Source organism: Catharus ustulatus, chromosome 3 (assembly GCF_009819885.2).
Source record: "Catharus ustulatus isolate bCatUst1 chromosome 3, bCatUst1.pri.v2, whole genome shotgun sequence".
In the NCBI taxonomy this organism is placed as follows: domain Eukaryota; kingdom Metazoa; phylum Chordata; class Aves; order Passeriformes; family Turdidae; genus Catharus; species Catharus ustulatus.
In genome coordinates, this window is record NC_046223.1 from 87,179,055 (window position 1) to 87,203,826 (window position 24,772).

Here is a 24,772-nt window from a genome sequence, read left to right on the forward strand (position 1 = left end):
AGGCAAAAACTTCTCCCTGCTGCCTAAAAGCAGAATTTGCATTTCTAACCTATACAGCTATTTTGGATGTCTGCACAATCAGTGAGTGCCTCTTGGGTCTCCTTTGTTTCTGTAAGTAGAGAGTTTGTTCAGATTACATACAGAACCAGACATCTCCAGCCACTCTTCACCCTCAGCTGCTATCCCACCTGTAATTTGTGTGTGAGTAGCCCAAGTGGGAGTACTGTGCCAGCCAGAACATTTATATAATTTGCAGAACACTAGTGTGGGGCATCTTACACAGCCACGCTTGAGACTTCCTGGTGTGGGAGATATGAAGAAATAAATAGAAGTCTGTTCAGCGGTTGTCAGAAAGGAAAAAGGCCAAAATCTGGTACCACTGTCCCAAACCCAACAGTGGCAATCACAAAATGAGACCTTAAAGACAGTAGATTATGTCATTCTGTGTGACAAGCTCTCCACTCTGCCTTGTGACATTTTCATCTGAAATGAAACAGTTCTCCACTGTGGGGGTGACATGAATAGACTGGGCTGGCAAGGGGGAGCCCCAGGACTGAAAGAGTTCTGCTTTTGCCATAGCTGCTGTCCAGGTGGTCACAAATATACATTGGGGCACCAGCACTGTACCACACAAGGGTGAAAGTAAGTGGTTTCCTTTACACCATTCAGGAGCTTCCATGGGTTGATATAAAATGGATCTGATGGTGACCTTCCTTGGATTTGTTATTGACAGCAATATCAACTATCACCAAAGGACAAAGCTCAATTTTGAGAGGTATCAGCACAGGTTTTAAGATTAAAAAAAATGTAATTTTTCTTTAAAAGGAAGTAACAGGTTATGGGTGTCTGGTGCTTAAGTGGTAGGGATGGGAAGAAATTAAAATGTGTAGAACATGCCCAAACTGACATCTAGAAATATGCAAATATTTCTATTTAGCTGTATTCAACTTGAGATATAAACACTGTAACTCTGTTACATGTCATATTATTACATGGTCAAATCCTTCCTAACTGGTGTATTTAACATAGCAGGTGTGAAAGGGAGGAACCAAAACCTGTATTTTCTCTCTTACACAGAAGTGTTTTCCTAATGTAGCAGTTGGAGTGTAACCATTTGAGGCATGATCATAAAAATAGAGATTTCCTGCAACTCCCATTGGACTGCTATGCCCATCAGTCACATCAGCAGTGCTGGTGGCAACATGTAGCTCTCTGAAGGGATGTAAAGAATGGAAATATCTGTGGAAGCTGCATTTCTTCAAGCTTTGTGATTACTTGTAAGCTAGTGGCAAGGCTGGATGAAGACATCTGGCAATCAGTTTGATTATATTGAGTGTAACAGTGGGCAAAGCTTATGTTTTAAACTGCCAGCACTGACAGTTAACAAATTAAAGCCGAGTAAGTAGATACCAGAGAACTCCATGTGAAGAAACAAACGCTACCTCTAAAGCAATTGCAAATATCTATGTTTCTATACAGTCAAGAAAAATGAAACTACTGTTCTTAGCCAACTGCATCAACAACCTTTTCCTGGACACCTCACTCACACAAGGGTGACCTGAAGAGAAATAAACTAGTCTTCAGCAAAAAGAGCAACAAAATCACAACATTCAGCATTTATAAGAGAGACAATTATAAACTAAAAGAAGCAAAGAAATGGAAATATGAAATAGCAGCATGTTTCCTGCTCAGGTGTTTGCCATGCTGCAGGGTGAATGAAAAGGGAACTGTTATCTGTGCTAAAGAATTGGTGAAAGTAGACTTAATACAGGCAATCATGAATGAGGTAGTTTCCCACAATACAATATCTAGAGATGTCTAGAGACTGGACATTAGGAGGTATTTATTTACAGAGTGGATTGTCAAACATGGGAAGGTGTGTGCATAATACACTTGAATGTCAGTGTTTAAGAGGCTTTTGGACAATGTCCTTAATAATATGCTGAGACTTTTGGTCAGCCTTGAACTGGTCAGGTAATCGGACTAGATGATCACTGTAGCTCTCTTCCAACTGAAATATTCCTTCCTTTTCCTTTTCCTTTTCCTCTTCCTCTTCCTCTTCCTCTTCCTCTTCCTCTTCCTTTTCCTTTTCCTTTTCCTTTTCCTTTTCCTTTTCCTTTTCCTTTTCCTCTTCCTCTTCCTCTTCCTCTTCCTTTTCCTCTTCCTCTTCCTCTTCCTTTTCCTTTTCCTTTTCCTTTTCCTTTTCCTTTTCCTTTTCCTTTCCCTTTTCCTTTTCCTTTTCCTTTTCCTTTTCCTTTTCCTTTTTTCCACCATTTCTCAATATGTTTTGCTTAGTTGCTTTCAAATAACTCTGGAAAGATTCCTGCAGTAAATGCCAATGCAATTACTCCACTTAGACCTCTTCTAGTTTTCATTTGGGCTGATAGGGGTGGGGCTGGGACACCATAGGAGAAAGCAGGATTTGACAGACTAACACATGTGAGAGAGTTAATCGCAGCCCAAACAATCAGATTGATAGTTGTCCAATGTCTCACACCAAGGTATTAGCATTCAGATTCATGGTACCATGCTGACAAAGCACCCCTGAGTAATTATGGGCATATTAGTGAAATAGAAGATACACTGAAAGTGGCTTTTGAAGTAAAGCAGTGCTGCAAGCCAGGGGTATCACGGTCATGTGAGAGGCTGCATGAGAGCCAAGGGCAATCATGTAATGAATTTAAGTGATGGGCCATTGCAAAAGTCCAGATAGCGAACACTTAGTCTAATAGGATTCCTTTGGACCAATTTGAAAATATTTGTAAAGTATCAAGATTTCTGCCTAGAAAGCATAATTCACTGTCGCAAAAGCAGAACATGTACAAAGTAGTGATTCTCAGAGAGAAGCTACTGGCAAGAGCTGACCATGATCTGAAATGGGAGTTACAAAGAATGTCACACACCAAAGCAGCTGATCTGCAGCACAACATCTGGAAAGAAGCCAAAAAAGCTGAGAATTTTCTTGCATATCAGTTATGTTCTGACATGTTATTCACATCATTAAAAAAATATATATATTAAAAAAATTAGATGCTAAGAGGGAAAAAATTTGAAAAATAAACTATTTTACTACTTTTGAGACCCCATACACTGAAGTAGGCAGATAAGTGGATTTGGCACAATCCTGTCTACCTCTAACTTCCACACCATTGTTTATACTAATTACTAATTAATTTTGAATTGGCAAACTTACATATACTTATGTCTGAGAAACTATCTTGTCCATGGATATGATGGGAATTCAGCATAGTAGGGCAGAAAATGAACATCAAATAAAGGCAGATTATGAAAAGAAAGGTATTTGTCTAAGCAACTTCATATTTTGGGTACCTCTAGTAGCAACAAGTTTAAAGCCAGTCCCTATAAAATGTGAGTAAAACTGAACATACAAAGAACTATAACCAGTAAAGGTTGGCTGCTGCTTGGTCTGTCAGTTGCTTCCCTCCTTATTATACATTTCCAAGTCACAGCTCATAAACAGGACTGGAATTTCAAGGACACACTTTTAATATTACATACTATTTTATGATAGATAGCATTTAATTTATTATTATCATCATTATCCTTATCATTATGATGATACTAAAATGTATTTTCTGAGATCCAAATATGAGGGATAAATAATAATTTGAAAGACTGCTTAAATCATGTACAAAATCTGGGTGAGAATGGACAAGGAGCCTTATTATATCTAAATAGTTTGACTTTAGGACACTTTCCTCACAAAAGGGAACTGAATTAGCAATTGCCAAACATTTCAGTGCAGGTATTGAGTTATATTAGTCTTGTTCAAAAGGGATAATTACTTCATGTTTAAGGAAACATTTTTTATAACCTTCTAATGCACGAATTCTATTATTACAAATAAATTCTTTTTAATAAAATGTCCCTATCTTTTAACAGCCTTTCTATCACAAACCTTTCTCTTTATTCTTCACACCCCAGGTTACCCAATTCATGGTAGGGGCTCATCTACTTTACATCACAAGCACAGTAGTGACAGCAGTGTAAGATCAAAAAATCACAGCATGAGCAAACACAGGCTGCTGAATTCTCTGGCTCATACCAGAAAGAGACTTCAGCGTGAACTGCATTGTACCAAACTAGATTTCTTTTGAATAGCAAACATACAACTTCTAGAAAGAGGACACCAGAGTTTGATGTCTAATCCCAGTGAATGGAACCCTAATCAGCAGCAAGGGCAGCAAAAGGAAATATGAAAGGATGAAGTCTATAGATGATGTTAAACAGACATTACTTTTTCTACACATTTCTAAAAACTGCAATGCCAGAACTGTCAAACATGAAGATATGTCACTAAGTATTCATTTTAAAAACCTACATAATTTGGGACCAATCTAGCCTAAAGAGCATCTCTGTTCATGGCACAGAATTCTGGCTGCTGATTTCACGAGGAAATTTTGATTTGAAACCTAAATACTACTACTACTACTACTACTACTACTGCTATTACCCCACTACCACCAGAGTATTTTCTGCAGTGAAGTGGGCAGGGTGTGTCTCAGATGAGCTCAAGTTTGGCTGGCAGAAGGTTCCCAAACGTGAAATTAGCCATAACTAGTTTTTTTTTCTGGGATTTATGATGAGATGTGATGTGAGATATGTCTTCTTGGTCAAGGATATACTTAATTACAGACCACCTCTGGGTTACTTAGAGTTCAAATTACACTGGAAAGGAGCTGTTTATATTGTTTATCAGGAGAAGCAGATTTACCATCTGTCTGTATTTAAACTATATAATGTGTCTAAATACCAAGGTGACAGACACATAATGTGTCATTACACAAATATATTGAAATAATTCAAATTAAACGTCCAGAAGATCTTGTAACACACTAGATATGGATTTGTTTATAAAGGTTTGACACAAGTGTCACATGATGGTTCATTACCACTCTAATTAATGAAAAATAGATCCAGTAACAAGCAACAGTCGCTGCTATCATTTAATGCTATGAAACAAGGTTTGCCAGCCATGCAGTTCAAGGGCCTGATTACAGATAATGGACTTAAGCTTCCTGTTGGGAATTTGCTCATTCTGCAGCCTCAACAGAATTTGAACTTTTGACATTTCCATCATGTTGTAGCTTGACTAGAGGTAAAATAGAAGCAGCTGTGGTGAAACTGCTAATGGACTAACTGAAATATATGAAATCTTCCACTCGGGTGGACCACCAGGAAGTACAGCTGCCCTGGAGAAATGTAATATTACTAGAAGTGGGCTCAAATTTAAAGTTAAAAAAATCTGTAATAGGAGTTTCCACCCCCAACTTTAAATTGAATAAAGTTTAGACACTAGAGTCAGCAATGTGCCCTGGAGCCAGGAGAGCCAACCCTGTCCTGGGGGCATCAGGCACAGCATGGCCAGCCAGGCAAGGGAGGGATTGTCCTGCTCTGCTCTGAGCTGGGGCAGCCTCACCTCCAGTGCTGGGGGCAGCTCTGGGCACCACAATGTGAGACAGACACTGAACTATTAGAGAGTGTCCAAAGGAGGGCACAAAGATGGGGAAGGGCCTTGAGGGGAAGCCGTGTGAGGAGCAGCTGAGGGCACTGGGTCTGTTCAGCCTGGAGGAGACTGAGAGGAGAGCTCAGTGCAGTTACAACTTCCTTGTGAGGTGAACAGGAGGGGCAGGCTCTGATTTCTGCTCTGGGCTGGCAGTGACAGGGCAGAGGGAATGGCCTGAAGCTGTCAGGGGAGGTTTAGGGTGGATATTGGAAAAAGATTCTTCACCCAGAGGGTGTTGGGCCCTGGAACAGCTCCCAAGGGAAGTGATCACAGCACCTGCCTGAGAGAGTTCAAGAAGTGTTTGAAGTGATTTTACAGTTTCCCAAGTGGAAGCTGCCCTCAGAGACTGAGATCTCACTGTGATGGTATATCCTCTGATACACATAGGAGAGTGGCCAGAAGTTTAATTTTGTCAGGTCACATACCACTATCTGGGAGCCCGTTGCTAGAGGAAGGACAATGGACTCTTGATTTATTTCAGTGTTCCCAAATGGCTTGACAGGGAGTGGATGCCATATATCTTCCCAGTTAGACTTGTCCTCTTTTATTTTGGAAATCTTCAGTGAGCTAAGGCATAGGCATCAAGTTCTTTCTGGTTTGTCAGCATCCCTGATCTCCAGAAGCTCCAGAGAGCACTTATAATATATATTGCTTGGATTGCTGCTCTTCTGAGCCATACAATACAGCAACACTGTTTTGCAGTGCCAACAGCCAAGCTTCAGAGTGATATACCTGTGACATTTAAGATTTTAAGGGGTATATACATATTTAAGTACCTTACATGCCTGTAAGGGTGTGTTGCTATGCCCTTTATATTATGTACACAAGCTCATATACAATCAGAGAAAATGAGGGATGTCAGGTAACATGGGACAAATACAAAGCAAGGTTTAATACTACACTCTTATTCCCATTTTTACAGAAATAAATAAGGGTACAAAACTGTCAAATAATTTGATAGATGTAATTACTAACCTGGTAGCACCCAGCGATGCTTGATTAACTAATTTGTCAGAGTGATGACATTGCAGGCACACTAACATAAGCACAGAGCTTTGGCCCTGAATAAAACGTGTCTTGTTATTAGGTTATTAATGGAAAAAATAAAGGTTGTCTAAATGTGACCCTTGAGGCAATCCTCAAATTTGTTATTTCTAGCCCTTAGGCCATTGCCCTTTGTGATTTGTATTTAATAAAAAATAAAAAAAAATAATCAGGGAAAAGATCTGCTGGAGATATATTGCAAATTTAATTAATAGTAAACAGACTAAGTCTTCTAAAATATTGTTGTTCCACTGTAACAATAAACTGAAAGAATAATTGAATGGATGACTAAGTAAATAATTAAAAGTAATAGGCCCAAACTGGCCCTGTGCTCTTAAGGAGACCTTAGCACTGATTTCATTAAGCTCCCCCTGAAGCCATCTTTTCTCCAGGATGAACACAGGTCCCTCAGCCTCTCCTCACAGGGCAATTGCCCCACACTGATCATCCTCATGGCTTCACTGAACTCACTCCAATTTTTTAAGGTCTTTCAGATATGGTGTTGGAGGGGGAAAATGAGGTGCAGTATCTTGGAAGAATTGTAATGAGCAATGAGTAAAGAGAGACAATCATCTATCGGTTGTGCTCTGGCTAACACAGGCTTCTGACCTTTGCTGCTGCTTCACACTGCCATGACTGCAAAGCCAAGGTGTCAGGCTAATGATTACTTTGTGTATCAAGAGCTGCAAGATCACTTGGTTTTTCCTCAAAAGATCAAATATAGAAAGATGCTGAACATCAGAACACCAGAAACTCTGTTCTGGGATGCGAAAGTTCAGAAATGGACTGAAGTCAATCAATAGAAGAAGAGACATGCAGAACAGCCAATGGCTATTGGTTAAGTTTCTGGAATCTGCAGAACAAAGCTTCCTTTCCATCCAGTGCACCAGCACAGGGAGACATCCCCAAGTAACAGACATTGTCTACTAACTAATTCTGCTAGCAAGTGATACAGCCCCAAGTGGGACAGAAAAGGCCAGAGACTGTTTACACAAAAATAGATAAAACAAGAAGAGCAGGTGAATTTCAGAGAAAGGAGGAAATGGCATGATTGAGTGAAGTAAACCCACGCCCCCAGGGTGACCTGTGCCAGAAGACCTGCCTGAACTATTTCACCAACAGTAGGAGGGTAGATATGAGTAGATTTAAGAAAAGCATAGAAACCTATAGTCTCCCTGTGAATCACAGAATTATTTAGGTTGGAAAGGATTAACACCCCAGAGTGAAGTTAATAACTGGTAAAAAACTTGCTAGTTGAGTGGAGACAGGAAAGGGAGGAGACACAAAAGCTGAATCAAACAAACTGCTAGTTTTTCTCTACAATGGCATTTGGAAGAGTAGCAAAACAAACACTCTGAGAAGTCAAATGGTTCCGATAACTTCAAAATCTTTAAAGGTGTTTTTATTAAAGCTCTATTAGTTTTACTAAATGAACAGTGCTGCTTTCTTATGACTGTGTCCTGACAAAATCTGACTACTGCAAAATTTCAAGTGCACCATAAAATCTTGGAATAATGGTAAGTCTGGTTAACAAGTCACATATTTTGTGATTTCTGCTAGGCATGGAAATCTTGGGGCAAGTGTGTGACCTGGCAAGGTACCTACCCACTTCCCCCAAACAAAACAAATGCCAATCCTGATATTTGTCCCTCTCCCACAGTTTCATAAAATAGCTTAGATGTGGCATTTCTTTCTGAGGGGGAGACAATCTGGGGTGTTTTCCTAGCTGCTCATGCAACTTCCTCCATTGTAGGAGCAAGGCATCAGCTTAGTGGGAGAAAGTGTGGATTTACCAGGAAGGAAAAAACTTGCTCTACACACTAGCCCTAACCAGAATAGTGGTCTGTGCCAAGGAACACTGTGTAACTCGTGTTTAGACCAGGATGGCATTCATCTGCTGCTTACACTGAAACCCATGTGTTTCATGGCTTTAGGCATATGACTCCATGTACTAGCTGCTGTGGGGATATACCAAAGAACATATTTCCTGCCCCAGTTCATCCATAATAATTGTATTGAGACATAGGCAGATGAAATTAAAGGCTGGAGAGAGGCAGAAAGCTGAGAGAAAAGTTAGGATATTGATATCTTGAGGTTTCACAGATGATCTATAAAAAACACTTTCTCCAAACCATTAGAAAAATAATAAATTATCAGATGAGTTTGATCTTTGATTTCTGCCTTTATTGGGAAACTGTTTTCCTGCAGATCCCTTTTCAAAATAGGGTTTTGCCTCGTCATGAGTCTATTCACCATTGTCACAGACAAATTCTAGAGCAAAGAAGGGAAGGAAGAGTGTCTTGAAATAGATGCAGAAGAAATAATGAAGAAGATATTGTATCCTATGCCAGTGTCACTGCAGAGCTGATATGTGGCCTGTCATGGAGAGAATAGCAAAACAGGAAACATCAATGTTGTGAGATGATTTGTCTAGGGAGGCTTTCAAACTTCTTGCAGCATCTGATCACAGAGGTCAAATAAGAACATGATATACACACGTGTATGTGGTATCTATGCAAGTATGTACAAGATGTAGTGTGTCCATTCAAAACATATATCTCCTCTGATTATCAATGGGACCAGCTCTCAGCCCCTCATTTGTCTAATATATAGGCCAGCTGCATGAGATTCATAGGAAAATGTCTTCTGGAGAGCATGAGAAACATGGCCTGGCTGGTTTTTAGGGATGTCATGATTTATATCCAAAGAAACCCTGGGCAGATGAGAGTTGACACACAGCTATCCTGGACTTACATCTGGTTGCTGTAAACAGAGTCTGATTCCAATAGTTTTCATTCAGAAACAAAACAGGAGAGGGAAGTTTATCTGGAAATCAACTAGAGCTGGGACACTCACCTATTACACAGAAGGGTTTCCTTGCAAAGCGCAGTCTTCCTTGCCATCCTCGGTATCGACAGCAGCACCCAGCAGACCAGATACGAATAATAAATTCCAAACCAAAGACAACAATCATGACAAATTCCTGGAAATGGAAATGAGAAAAATGCCTGTTACTGATAACCAACACTTAAACATCAGGAAACTTACCACTACTGTTTATGTCTAACAATCCACCTTGAGCATCTCAACATCCCAAGCTAAACTTGGGATCCTACCACCCAGGATTCTTACACATCTACAAGCAGCACACAGTCCCCAGAGCTTCACAGTGAACGGTCTAACCTGACTGACATCAAGTATCAGCTAAGATTGGCTACTAAATGTGAAACACTGAAGAACTGAATAATATACAAAAATATCAGAGCAAAATACTCAAAGACTTTGCATATTGAGCATGAGGGCACAGGTAATTTATACAGCTAGTGAAAAATGTTCCAAATCCACATCCATAGAATTAGTTCTTAATTTAAAGGCTAAACGTTTTTGGAGATATATTCTCATTGTTGCAAAATATAAGTGAAGTAACTGAGATTATGAATTTGAGAAATCAGTCTGTTCCCAGGTTTAGGCACATGCAAGTGTAGTTACATACAATGGGTATGTAATTGTAAGGCAATAAATGAATGCCCACCCTAGGCATAACTTTCCCTTTGAATTAAAACATTTAGAAATTTTGCCTTGCTTGTTTGTCCCACCTTTCTTTCACATTGGAAACTTCTTTAAGACTGCCTACTTTAAAAGCATCAATATGTATTTATGCAATTTTTGTTATAAAATTTTGATTACAACAGTGAGGTCAACAGGGTTGCAGTAATAGAGCTTGGAGCACAGTTCAGCTCCATACCCTAAGGAGATCTGCAGCTCAATAATATGCAGTGATATAGTGCATACACAATGTATGGTATTACAGACTTAGATATTCTTCTGGAACACCATCACAAAGTCATGTATTTTGAAATGAAAAAATAAGAATCTGTGTGTTCACAAAAGGAGAAAAGTACTTGATGGAGTTTCTTAAACAGCCCATCAAGAAGAAAAGGATGGAAGTTGTGTTTTATTTGGCAGCCTAATGTATTTCTGTGTCCAGAAGTAAGTTGTTCCTTGTCAGCCAATTAATTTGTTATTCCTGCAGGATGAGGACTAGAGAAGTACCAGTAAGACAGTGCTGCAAATGAGTTAAAGGAATATTTGCAAGGTTAGGGTTGATCTTATATTGACTTTTCCCCAATAAACATTTTGCATGCTTTTAGATTGTGAGACAGTTCTACAAGTCAATGTGTCAGCTCAGGCATTAATTTACCTGAATAAATGGCATTATTAATGTTGTGCCTTGTAATGGCTCTTTACTAGATGATGATTAGTGGCAGTCCACTGAAACATCATTGACTTAATTGCTTTTGCTGTCATACAACAATTTGAAAACATAGTATTCCTTCCTAAAACGTCAGCTTGTGTAGCTACGTTGCACTGAAAACACTTTTAGAGGCTTCTTCAATGTCATTTTTGGTTTTGTAAATCCCATATTGAATGCCTGAGTCACAAAAGTAGAATAAGATCCGTCTGCTAAAACGTGGCTGAAGAAAATGCCACATTTTTTATTAGCAAAAGACACATGGAAAAATGAGCGTGATTGTTTAAGCTTTTCTTTTTATTCCACTACAAGAAACTTCAACTTAATTCCATGGGTAGTGTTATTGCACAACTTCAGAAAGGATTATGTACAAAATTGAAAAAGGTCCTCATATAGTACAATAATTCCTAATAGTTGGCTACCCTGTGGTACATTTCCTTGTAGGAAATTCTGTGTAGGCCAAGAATAAAATGGACAGGAAGCCAAGTGGAAAAAAATAAGAATATGTATTTTAGTTATTTAACTACCACTTTTATAGTGGTAGTTAAATCATGAATTTTCAAAACTGGTTTACACATTGTTCGATGATGCCTCTGAATTTATGAGGGTTGATGGCAGGCATCCAGGCCATCCGACATCTGATTCTCCTAAGGAAGTTTCTTCTTTGGGTTAGGGTAAAAGATACTGAAGGAAAGGAAGGCTGAGAAGCATGAAACATTATTTGCTTCCAATAAAATCCTTTCCTTGTTAAAACTTAATCCCATTTCATTTGACTAAAGTTTGTTGTTTCCCTGGAAAACATATGGTGTGTACAGAGACGGGCGATACGTTTTGTAAGTACGGTGAAATCGTCCCAGGCAACTTCCAGAAGCTGATCCACACACACAAGAGTGTGTCCTCTCCCGTACTCTGACCCTGGCAGGGCCTCTGATGGGGAACTGGCAAGGACAGAAAGTACTTAACAATCCTGGAAGCGCTAGTCCACAGCTGACAGCTTCAAGTCAGTTCAAATAGTATCGCAACATTGCTGGTAGGAGTTGGAAAGAGGTAATTTTTGGGGAATGTTTTTTCTTCTGGATCCTACCAGTGCTATACAGTTTTGTATTTATCGCCTGTACTATTGTTAGCCATTACTAGGTGCTATGCCTGCTCAGTGGGACAAAGATGAGAAAAGTTATTGTGTGCTGAAAGCATGTTTCTGAGAGTCTGTGTACTACATGGTGCCTTTGTTTGCTACAGACAGAAGTCATATTTGTCTTTCACACACAAACACATATACTAAAAAGAGAAATTTCTTGGAGATACATGTACTTGGGGGGACAAAAAGAGCAAAAAGATTTTTTTTTTTGGTGGGTGGGGTAAGAGTATAAGATTTTTCTTGAGGAAACAGTGTGAAATACATCTGTTAATTCCTTGAGAAAAAGTTACCATTTCTAGAACCATTACAAATTTATGCATGGTAATATAATTTCGAAAGGTTTTTACTACTTAAACAATATAACAAGTGCAATTGTGCTGCACTGGGATGCTAAAAGAGCTGCTGCTTTTAAAAATGCTATATATTATTTTCTTCCACCCATAATAAGTTTCTGTAAATTTTAAAGTACACTATAAGCTTTAATAAAAGACATTGAAGCAAATGTAGAGGGGTTTCACACTTATTTTTGCACTCACTGAAATAGTGATGTTTCAAACTGATCTTTATATCCTAATGACTCCTACTTCCTCAAAGAAAATATTAATTTGAAGGAAATAAATATAAAATATAATAAAGTCTAAAGGGAAAGGACTTAAAAAAATAATGCATTGAAATAGAACTCTTCATAGTAGTACACACAACAGATTTGTTTTATTTTGGATTGATTCAGGTCAAAACCAGAGAGAGACAAGGAAGAGAGACAAACTACTGTTTAAAAAAATAATGTTGTAGTGGTTAGGACACTTAGTCAAAATGTTAAGGCAAATCTCTGTCAGGGTTAATACAGGCTGGGGAATGACATTACTTTTTCTTATGGCAGATGTAAAATTACAAGGTTCTTTGTCTTCCATGGGCAAAAATTGGAAGGATGCATTGCAAACAAGATCAGGATTTTAATTTTTAAATTCTGTTTGAAAGGCTTATCGCCAACTTAAGCATAAATCTAGGCTTTGAAATAACTTGGGTTTAGTTCCTTGCATTGAAACAGAAGATCAGAACATAATTGGAAAGGCATGTGATGGAATAAATCATTAGACTTTGTGCTTTGTAGGCTTGTAGACTGAAGAAATGATGCATTCCAAGTATCTCTGTCCTACATATAATAGAATGGAACATCATTAATTTTGAATTACTTACGAGAATGAGAAACAACATTTACATCAGAATGGGAAAATCTTGCACTGTTTTTAAATCTGGCCCTCTTCAAAATTAAGCAAGGCTGGATTTGAACTGAGGAGCAAGTTAAGATTTACTGGAAACCTAACTCCTCCCTTTCTAGGTAGAATGGAGGTGAATTGGTCTTTTCCATTTCTTGCTTTTTCCCTAGCTTATCCTTTTCCAATCACAGCTGCACTTGGCATTACACCAGAGTTACCACAATCTGTCACTTTTTTGGCTGTTCAAGCTCACAGTTAGCACCTCCCAGTAACCACTATGGCAGATGCATTGGTGGTTCAGACAGTGGAAAATTTTTCTTCATTTTCAAAGCACAATTCTTCCAAACTGATGAGCTTTTCCTTCTGAAATGTTTCTGCACATGCAGCTCCAGCTGTCATGGGGAACCACGCACATGCAAGAGAAGCAAGGCTGACATACTTGGGCTGACAGGTTCAGTTGCTTTTGGCTAGCAGTGTACTCCTGAAGATTTTTACATCTGTATGTGTCTGAGTTGTCACACCACTGGAACAACGAGGGTCACACAAATGGCAGGAAAAGAAAACAAGAGGTCATCCTGAACAAGGTTTCTGTTAATAAAAGGTCTGGAGGACTCTAATCAACAGGGTGGATGATTAAGCAAATCAAGCATACTTTGTACAATGCAGCACTTTCTCCACCTTTTGTTTCCTCTTATCCAAATAGGATCCACGACTTGCTGAAATTGTTAACATTAATATGCTTCTCAAGCAGTTTTTAATGATAATGATTTCCCTAAGCATAACATTTTAACAGCCAAAAAAAGTTTACAAAATAACTTTCTCAATCTTTAGCATTACCGTTTATTAAAACTGAAATAATTTGCTGCTGATGAATCAGGTGCCTTCACTATAGACTGTAACTTTGGGGAATTAGAGTCATTTTTGCAATAAGAAAATGACCACGTTTGGGCACTCTGCTGATCTGGGATGCTTCTGGTTATTTTACTATGTGTAAATGAGCTGAGGCTTGGATAGAAGAAATCCACCCACAAGACAATGTCTCTGCTCTTATTTTAATTATATTTCTTGTACAGAAATGGTGATTTTAAGTATTCTAAAGGCTAATGAAGTAGCACAAAACAGCTGCAGACTGATGTGAGGAGCTGCCTCCCTTGAGCTCATAGGAGAACTGTCTATAACTGACACTGTCAGCAGTCAGAGAAATGGACAAGAACAGACCAAAATAATCCTCTGAAATAAGCTTTAGTAGGGCCCAAGTTTCCCTTCTGAAGACAGCATCTCTACAGTGTAGTTGTGCTGCAGATCCTCATCAGGTGTAAATCAGTGAGCCTCACTACACTAACACAACAGCAGAACACGAGGAACCATGTAATTTGATACTGCGTGGGATATATCCCCTCTTCCCTAAAATCTCATAAACAGGCAAGTCCAGCATTTCCAAATAATTTTGAAAGTAGGGAGAATAAATGTGTTCTCATAATTTAATTTATGGCTGACCGGTTTAAGTATGTCACCAGCTGCTGAAATATCTTTATGGTGACACATGAACACTTGATACTATCCAAATAGCAATGCTCTATTACTCACAGTCAAAGAGGATGAGATTGTTTAATCATTCAATTAACGCAAGAACAGAACACCTCAGCTTATCAACAACATCCGTCTCTAAAGCCATGAAACACCTCTACTGATTCCAGGTACTAAGCTCTAAAGCTGGGCTGTAACCTTTAAAGATATGCCATTGGGATGTGAGGGGAAGCACAGTACTGCTCTGTCTCAATGAAACTTGACAAACGTCTGGGTTTTAAATTGTTATGATGCAGAAGCTGGTGTAGGACTACAGGCAATTGTGTTATACCGGCCATTTTCCAGATTAAAAAAACCAGGTCAGAAGACATGCATGCTTCATAGTTTAAAATAATAGTAAATTTGAACACATTTGTGCTTTTCCTGGTTCAGCATTAAAAAGGGGAGATCTTCGGTCTACACAGATAACAAGCACGTCTACATGTGCATACATACACTTAAGAAACTAATTCTTTCCAACTGCAGTTGAGCAGAGGGAGAGACATCCATAAATCTGAAAACATAACCCAGACTAGAACCTATTAGTGGCATATAAATCACAACCAGAGGTTTCACTTCAGCTGCTAGTGTAATAAACAATAAGCATGAAGTGAAATGTATGCACCTTTTTATCTTTTATCAGTTTTATAATGGATGTGATACTTTTAGTGCACTTGATTTTCTATATTATAATTAAGAATTTCCATATAGATTCCACATTAAAAAGAGGATTATTGAGAAATCAAATTTGTGCCTTTTAATCAAACACACAACTACAAATCTACTGATATAATATGAAAACCTCTGTTATATATTTAGTCCACATTGCTGTATATGACTTCTGCTATCCAACTTCCTTTTATCTTTTAGTATTTATACCTGACATGACATTCATCAGTCATGCTTCTTTGTTATTCCTTTGCAACAGAAAAAAGCTGTGAATTTTTATTTCAAATAAAACCAGTTTTGAATCAGATAGTACAACCCAGTAGCAGAATTACATAGATGCTATTTACTTATGTTTTTCATAATCTCTTATAAATACAAGTATTTACAATACCAGACACAGTACATGATTCCTACCACTGAAACTGTGCTAACCTCCTTCAGCATCCTCTGCCTCCCCAGACCAGCAGACTCACTTCACATCACCATCATGGGCCAACTGCTCTGGGCCTGCAGGTGCCCAAAGCTCCTGGGGAACATGGTTCTTCCAGGGACACGCTGGTGATCACTGAATACCCTCTCTCAAACTGGGAAAAGGGCAATGGGAAACTGGTAGGATCCAGAAGAATAAACATTCCCCAAAATTACCTCTTTCCAACTCCTACCAGCAATTTTGCGATACTATTTGAACTGACTTGAAGCTGTCAGCTGTGGACTAGTGCTTCCAGGATTGTTAAGTACTTTCTGTCCTTGCCAGTTCCCCATCAGAGGCCCTGCCAGGGTCAGAGTACGGGAGAGGACACACTCTTGTGTGTGTGGATCAGCTCTATCAGGTCTATCCTGCTCTTTCCCAGATACTGCATCACCTTTAAACATAGTGTGTTCCAATCATTTGCACTCACTGCTTTGTGCCATATCATTTGTTTATGTGTTAGGTCCAAATACACATCTATGAGAATTCCTTAAAGGAGATGATAGCAAAAAAGTCACATTAGAGAATAATTTTCTACTTTCCAAATATTTTTTTACCCTTCCCTGTGCTTGTTCAGATTTTCTTTCTCTTTAGTGAGATATCAGTCTAATGGTCTAATTTTGGTTTTACATTTATCCTCATATGGAAAACAAAGAAGCTCTGTACAGCTGTACCCAGGCCTTCGCACTTCCTCTGTGATTTCTTCACACATTTTTTTCTGCTGCAGTCACATTTCTGATGTCACATTAGAGGCAGAAGTTCAAGCACATGCCTCTGTAGCAACACAGATCCAAAATTTTCCTTCCGCAATGTTTGTGAAGAATTTTGTATCTTTTCTCTGTCCAAAACCAGTGTAGAATGAGCATCAGAACTCTGAACCCTTTTATGCCCTGGCATCCCTACTGATTTTGTGCTGATACAAGTGGTTTAGGCTAATTGTTATGGTTGATCATGTGCATGTGAATTAACTGATAACATCTGACATGCTGTACTGCAGAGTAGGACAGTATGTTCATTCTTTTATTCTTTAGCCTTAGCATGTTTGGAGTTGTTAAATGCTGGATATTCTGCAAATGATATCTGCAGTGTTCTTTTAAAAATTACTTATTGCAATTTCCCAATTGTCAAAGCTCATCAAGACATCCCTATGTGCTCATCTGTGCATGTTTTAACAACTGGAAGACCTAAGTGCATCTCGGCTAATATATACTGAAATGTTACCAGTAGCAAAAATCTTCAGAAAACAACTTTCAGAAAGTGTTTTCTGACAGTTTGTAATTTTGTACAAGCTGGTCTTGGTAGGCACTCAACCCAATCAGCCAAAATCATGTTCACACATTTAGTTTCTCAAAAATATCACCTCATCAAACATTTCTTCTACTTGGACAAGTATTTGGTCACAATATTTTTATTCAGTTCCATAAGTTCTGTGAAAAAGTTGAGTTCATCCCCCTTTTTAGTCAAGTAACTGGATTTTGAGAGCCAGTATACCATATCTTGTGTTTCACACTTCACGCTATTCACTGAATGTTTTGCAGTTTTCCTATTATTTTTTCCCCAGGCTTATGGAATTTTGGTCTCTTGGAAAAAGAAAACATATATATCTTTGTGAGCCATGCATTTCCTGTGATCATATCTTCATATGGCACAATTAGCCAATTCCTGTCTGGTTCAGATGTGATACCAGAGTTATTATTATTGTCCTGTCCATGACATACACCATTTCCTTAGGTACTTCATGGAAGCCTAAAAGTCTAAAATGGCCAAATTTATTATTGCTAATTCATCTTTGTAACTCACCCACAACTCAGGGTCCTCAGGACTGAACTTAGTTCCACTGTGTGTCTGTAATTTACCATCATCTTCACTTTAGGTGGATTTTTTCATTGTAGGTATGTCTATTCTGAATTCTTAGAGATTTTTTTGTTTGTCTGTTTGTTTGTTTTTGCCTGTATTTCAATACTTATTTCACAGAATCACAAAATCACAGAACAAACTGAGTCAGAAGGGACCCACAAGGAACATCAAAGTCAAATTCCTGGCCTTGCACAGCACCACCCCCAAGAGTCACACCCTGAGCATGAGAGCATTGTTCAAACACTTCTTGAACTGTGTCAGGCTTGGTGTTGTGATCACTTCCCTGTTGCAGTGCTCAACCACCCTCTGGGTGAAGAACCTTTTTCTAATATCCTAAACTTTCCCTGACACAGCTTCAGGGCATTCCTCTATCCTGTCACTGCCAGCACAGAGCAGAGATCAGTGCCTGCCCCTCCTGTTCCCCTCACAAGGAAGGTGTAACTGCACTGAGCTCTCCCCTCAGTCTCCTCCAGGCTGGACAGACCCAGTGCCCTCAGCTGCTCCTCACACGGCTTCCCCTCAAGGCCCTTCCCCATCTTTGTGCCCTCCTTTGGACACTCTCTAATAGTTCAATGTCTGTCACACATTGTGGTGCCCAGAGCTGCCCCCAGCACTGGAGGTGAGGCTGCCCCAGCTCAGAGCAGAGCAGGACAATCCCTCCCTTGCCTGGCTGGCCATGCTGTGCCTGATGCCCCAGGACAGGGTTGGCTCTCCTGGCTCCAGGGCACTGCTGGCTCATGTTCAACTTGCCATCAACCAGGACCCCCAGGTGCTGCTTTCCAGCATCTCATTCCCCAGTCTGTTCATACATTCAGGGCTGGCCTGTTCCAGGTGCAGAATCCAGCACTTTCCCTTGTTGAACTTCATGTGGTTGGTGATTGCCCAGCCCTCTGACTTGTTAAGGTCTCTCTGCAGGGCCTCCTTGCCTTAAGACAGTCAACAGCTCCTCCCTGTTTTGCATCATCTGCAAACTTGTTTGATATCCCTTTCCAGTCCTTCCTCCAAGTCATTAATGAAGATGTGGAAGAGCACAGGGCTGGTGATGGAGCCCTGTGAGACTCCACTAGTGACAGGTCATCAGTCTGATGTCATCCCATTCACTGCAACACATAGTGCCCAACACATGAGTTGCTCATCCATTGCATGGTGTGTTTATCCAGCTGTGTGTGCTAGATATTTGCTTGAATTCACAGTTTTTAAACTGAATCTTCTAAACAGATTTCTCCTGTCACTTGAGGAAAGTTCACATTTTGACTACAGCAAGCTGTGTCCTCACGTCCTTTGTCACATCTCTGCAAAGAGACTGAGTGGTTTGCAGCTTTTCTGTTATTCAGATGTTGGATTTTCCCTAGATTTCATATCACTGATATGCTGCCTTCTTCAGCACTCTTTTCCTTTTGACATTTAATGGTTTGTAGAACTTTTTCCTTACATGTTATTTTTAACCATGTACTTTGGCTTTCCTCTGGGGACATATTCTGCATTTCCATTTGGCAAATCAATATTTCCCTGACAAAGGTCAGGTCTGAATTTCCGATAGAGAGTTTGATATCTATCCTTTTTTACTGTGGCAATCTAAACTGTTTCTTGCCTGTTTTAAGGAGGTAGCTCTTGATCTCCATATCAAACTCTGGCATGAAACCAATCAAATTCAATACTACAGGATCTAGCATACAAATCTACATCTGCAGAAACTTATTCTTTGAAGGTGATTTCCTATGCTACCGTGTTATCACTTCAAGTGATAAAACAAGAAAAACACACATCATGGGAAGAGCAGTTGTGTAAGGAATGTTACTTATTTGTCCTTAAAGGAAGTCCAGGACAGCTGGTTTGGTTTTTTAGCACAATGTGTTGATCAGTCTAAAAGGAGGTATGCTTTTTCCTCCTCAAAGAATTATATCCTTGTTAATCTGAAGCCTGCCACCCCATCACTGGCATCTAATCCTCCCCATTTTCCACTCTTAATCTCAAAATCTTCCTAGAGATTCTGTGTTCTCCAGAGAAAGTGGCCCCTCCAAAGGCTGGCTAAAAGGCTTTTTAAATATATTTGCTGCCTTTGAATATGAATTCTATTCATTTTAGGAAACAAAGGGAATCAGAAACTGATTGTTCTCAGGACCAATATCTTCTCTCCTGACTGTCTGCATGTAGCCATACAATGTCATAAACAAGATAAGCTAAGTAACAGCTCTTATATAGGAACTGATAACAATAACATAGTGTAATGTACCTATTTAGAAATTCAACACTGGCTTTCTTACTACAGATTAGTAATTTTAATATTAAAATTGTACTAGGTCATGAACTTGTTACAATTATCACTAATTGTGGTTTTGCTATCTCCGTTCATCTTCACTGCACATTACCACCCATTTCTCTATGCATGCTCTGTTCATTCAGAGGAATGGAAAATAATTTTGTGGATGGCATTTCATCCAGCAGCCCCTGACTTGTGGCAACTCCAGTGATCCTAATATTGCACATCAAATGCAGATTTCTTATTAAACACAACTGATTGATGGTTCTGATGAATGGTTTGTCAGAGTGACAAAATCTCTCTTGGCTTCTATTGCATTTGCTGCTGAATCCTATAGCACTTGAGGTAACTGTTCATAGTTATCCTATCTTCTACAAGTGATTCAGTTATGAGATTATTTTTTTCCCTAATTGTAGATTACATAAGCAATTTTAATCATCTTTAGTCATCAAACCCATTTAAGATTTCCCAATAAAACGTAATATACTGCAATTTTAATTACAATAGAAAAATTATTCTGTTCAGTGTGTGATTTTCAGTCTTTTCTTTACAAAGGTGATTTCTGCTTAATACAGAAGAATAAAAGAAAAGAAAGGACAGAAGATTACTAACAATATAATCAATCTCAGAACTATATCAATAACAGGCTTATGCCAGGATTGAGACATCTTTATTCTCTGATCTGTTCAAGTGTACTTATCACCCTCAGCATTGTTGACAATATATAGATACCTTCTGCAGACAATATATAGATAGCTCAAGAGTTTAGGTGCAGTGCTGTGTTCTGTTGTTAGGAAATCGTTTTTATGGTTACTTTTATCTCTCTCTCCATAGCTACAGTGTGTACTTGTTTGTTAGAGAGCTTTGCTGGGTGGTTGGAAGGGCCAACACTGCCTTCTGAGAGGAGAATTAAGATTTGAGAACAGCCACTGTTTATAATAATTCCATCTTTTAATTTTTACATTTTTGCTTTCTGTCAGACTTCCTCATAACAACTTTTCGTTTCAGTAAAGTGCATCCAGCATTCAAGTTTCCATTGGGAAGTCTGTTCTGTTTCTACACAAAGGTTCACAAGCAGTTGTGATGAACTCTTGTCCAAATTTTTGTAAGAACAGTCAGCTCTGACTTGGTAAAACCTGTATGCATAATAGGAGAGCATCAATTTAAACAGTAAAGATGTGAAAATATTCATTTTTATATGGTAAGAATGTTTGCAAATCTAACAGGTAGTTTATTATGACATGATTGAGTTGATTTGTGCTCATGTTATACATGAATCCAAACAAGACTGAAGGTTTTGACCTTATTAACATTATATTTCCCTCTCTTATTCTGTCTTTGATAACATCACTGTTGTATCTCTAATGCAATTTTTCAGCAATTTCTATGAGTAATTTTGACATTTCAAAGGTAGGTTTTGATTTGGAAAATAAAACACCAGAAATCAGTATTTCTTGATTAATACTGATTTTGAGTTTTGACAAACTCACTGATTTTGGCTCACGGATCAATTAATCTGTTTTTCTCAGAAGAAGACTCAACAAAATTCCAGTAATATGGTCTATACTTTACTGTTAGAAATGTATCTATAAGTAAAATATTGCAAGATCATTTTTACTTTTTATGCCTTGATAACTGGTCCTATAGAGCCATCATTAAGTCCTTGGCATGGCAAGAGAATTCAAGTACTGGTACAATCTAAACTGAAAAATGTGTTGCTTTTTTTTTTTTTTTAAACTTTTTAAAATCCACTCTGGCTAGCTCTACAATACTGTAGCAGATTTGTAGGATCAAATTCCCATGGATGGACTTCCTGGAGCAGAGACAAATTGAATACATGCTTACCTTCCATGGGGCAGCTATACCCTATGTTTTTAAATCAGTGTGTATCCTCTCTCTTTTATGCAAAAATATTTGGAGAAAAAAGTCCTGGAAAGATATTAGTTGCTAGAAGCACTTGGTAGACTCGGTTTGGGTTCATGTAAGTGACCACAGTACATGGAGAAACCAGCTTCATCCTGTGCATGCTGTCTGCTTTTATATCTTTGGGAGCTATTTCTGCCTGAAGAATGTGTTCCTAGACTACATTTTCAGAGGCCTTTATTCTACAAATCTGGGTACAGCTTTCTGCACCAGCCATTTTCAGAGAAAACCACAAAACCGATTTGATAAAACCAGTCCTGCAGAAATTCACTTGCATTTTTTGATCTACTCATCTTGATTAAAAATTAAAATTACAAAAAACCAGAAAAAACAGAATGCTTTCTCACTTCAATAAAAATGAAATTTTGTTTCCTACATCCTTAATCTGTGTTTTAAGACAAAAATTCTAAAATAATCAAGTACACAAATAATATTTTATGCCAGGTCAAATGAAACATTTAAACTGATCCAAGACCTTTTTTTTCTTCTCAATTTGTCAAATCTTCCTGAGTCAACAAAAAATATTTAATTAATTTTCTTTCATTGACAGCAAGCAAACAGAAGTGATGCAGAAATTCACATAACTTTCAGCTTTAGTTGAAAATAAAATGTAGAGAGTTTGGTCAAGAGAGTAAATGACCTCCTGTTCCAGAAAATATTCCTTCTTGGCTGTCTTCCCCAAAAGATTTGATTTTGCCTTCACAGCCTCAGTTTTACTCCCCTTGTGTTTATTATTTGATAAAGTGCTAGCAAATGTACTTGCAGATCAGCAATACACCAAAGATTATTTTCTTGCTGTGTTAGTTGGATTCTTAAGCTGCTTGTGGTTTATTTTGATGCTGAAGTAGATTTTTATTCTTCTGCCTGTCTGGGATACATCACTGCTACAACTCAAGTGCCAGAAGTTGTGTGCACAGATGAGGCTAAAGCATCATTATCATGGTGGGTATAAGGAGTTTTATCTGATGCTATCCTCCCAGTTACTCTTATTATTTCTGGACACAAATCTAACCAAATTAATTACTGATGCAACAATCCAACATTACCACATGTAACATGCACTTAATTTATCTGCATGACTTTCACTATAAGCATAAAATTCAAATATTAAAGGCGTTTGCCTTGACAGGTTTCCTGATAAGGAGGAGGCACCTTGGAACACAGTAGTACTTGTGTGGATGCCAGAATTGGAGCTGGGTTCAACACAACACAGCAGGGCAGGTTTGCCTCAGCTCTGGTAGCAGAGCTCAGGCATTTCTGCACCTCAGATGAGTCCATTAACCTCTGCTGAAGCTCAGAAGCCCTCAGCTATTACTGCTTTCCTAATTGGTTTGCTTTGAGCTATCAATATTGTTGCATGTTTCTGAGAGAGTATTTGGGATGCAGTGATTGGGAGGTATGTTCTCTGCTCCCTTGTAAGGCACGGCTCAGGAAGATAAATGGAACTAACTGATTGGGAAAGAATGATCTTCTCAGCTCCTCTGGCCTTTCTGAGATGGAGGAAAAGGTTTGCTCAGCTCATCTACACTCCCCTCTTTAATTTCTCTTTGTAATTGTGAATAGCTGCAATACGTCAAAAGCCACAGGTGCCAGTGCACGCAGCAGCTCAGGTATTAAGTTGAAGGAACATTACATTAGCTTTTTAGCCAATTAACATGGCTGTAGGGGACACCATCTGGAATAAATCTGCAAAACAAACAGTTCACAGAAACCCAGCAGGCAGCTCTATGGATTGTTATATTTGTATGGTACTTCATTAGAAAAGAAACATATATCTTCTATTTCAAGCACAAAGCACAAGCAGTATTAAACCAGATCTGATAGTTAGTACAGCTGTCTTACTAAATGACACATTTGGAAGAGCTGTGTGACTGACTGCAAGGAAAAGGTTGCGAAAACTCTAGTGGCTGCAGTTAGGTGTTGGCACAGCCATAACAGCTGCTCCTGAGTTAATGTAGGAATGTATTTTCCTCTTGGTTTGTGGTTGCAAAAGTCTATTTTGATAACATTTTTAACATCAGCTAATGATTCAGTATGTAAAGAAAGAACAAACCATGCATCAGCAAACTGCAATAAAGCAGTCAGCTTTAGCCTGCTGCTGGAACTTCATACTTTGCTGTGTTTATATTTTTCTCCATTAGAGACCCATGGCAAGAGATGCAAAATTCATCATCACTAGGTTTATTCCTGCCAAAGGTTTGCTGAACACAGTAGGCTATAGTACAGAAATGCTGGATGAGGCTAGTATTGATGTTTCAAGGATCAACCATCCACCCTCTTCCTCCTCAAGGCCTATTCTGTGTTCAGAGGGATGTACAGATACACATGGAATGTACAGTCAGAACAGTTAAGACGGACAAAGCTCATCTTTGAAGCCATAGCAGCAAAAAGCACCGGAGTTTCTGTCAGCAGACACTGAGCAGTTCTGCTGATGGACACCTCTATCAGGAGTGGTGCACCAGCAATCAGAGCTCACCACACCTCCCCCAGTGCTGGGAGCAAGGCCAGGTCTTCACAGAGCTCCTGCACATCGTGGCTCCTGTGAGACCCGTGGCACAGTACAGGGAACCAGCCAGCTGAGGAAGCAGCAGTGGTGAGTGTACCAACACAATCAACAGATATGTGGCTCATGGGAAATGCATGTTTTATGTCAGAACAAATGACATTTCTGTGACCAATTTGCATAAGTACACAGGAAAACAGATTACTTGTCACAAAAGCACCTTATATTACAAATAGGGTATTTTCAGACTAATCAGATTTTCCTGTTTTCTATACCAAAAAATCTTAGCAATTAGTGTACCAGTTGTGATAATATAACCAGCTGCAGAACATTCAGACAGACTTCCA

The 24,772-nt window shown here is 38.9% G+C and overlaps 1 protein-coding gene across 1 annotated transcript in view; it reads right to left on the bottom strand.

The window, feature by feature from the left end:
• The window catches only part of KCNQ5 (potassium voltage-gated channel subfamily Q member 5), a 278,870-nt gene that overhangs the window by 61,048 nt on the left and 193,050 nt on the right, over positions 1-24,772 (bottom strand). Inside the window, exon 3 of the mRNA XM_033055747.1 lies at positions 9,428-9,554. Coding sequence (XP_032911638.1) covers positions 9,428-9,554 — 127 coding nt within the window. The remainder of the gene's footprint in view (positions 1-9,427; positions 9,555-24,772) is intronic.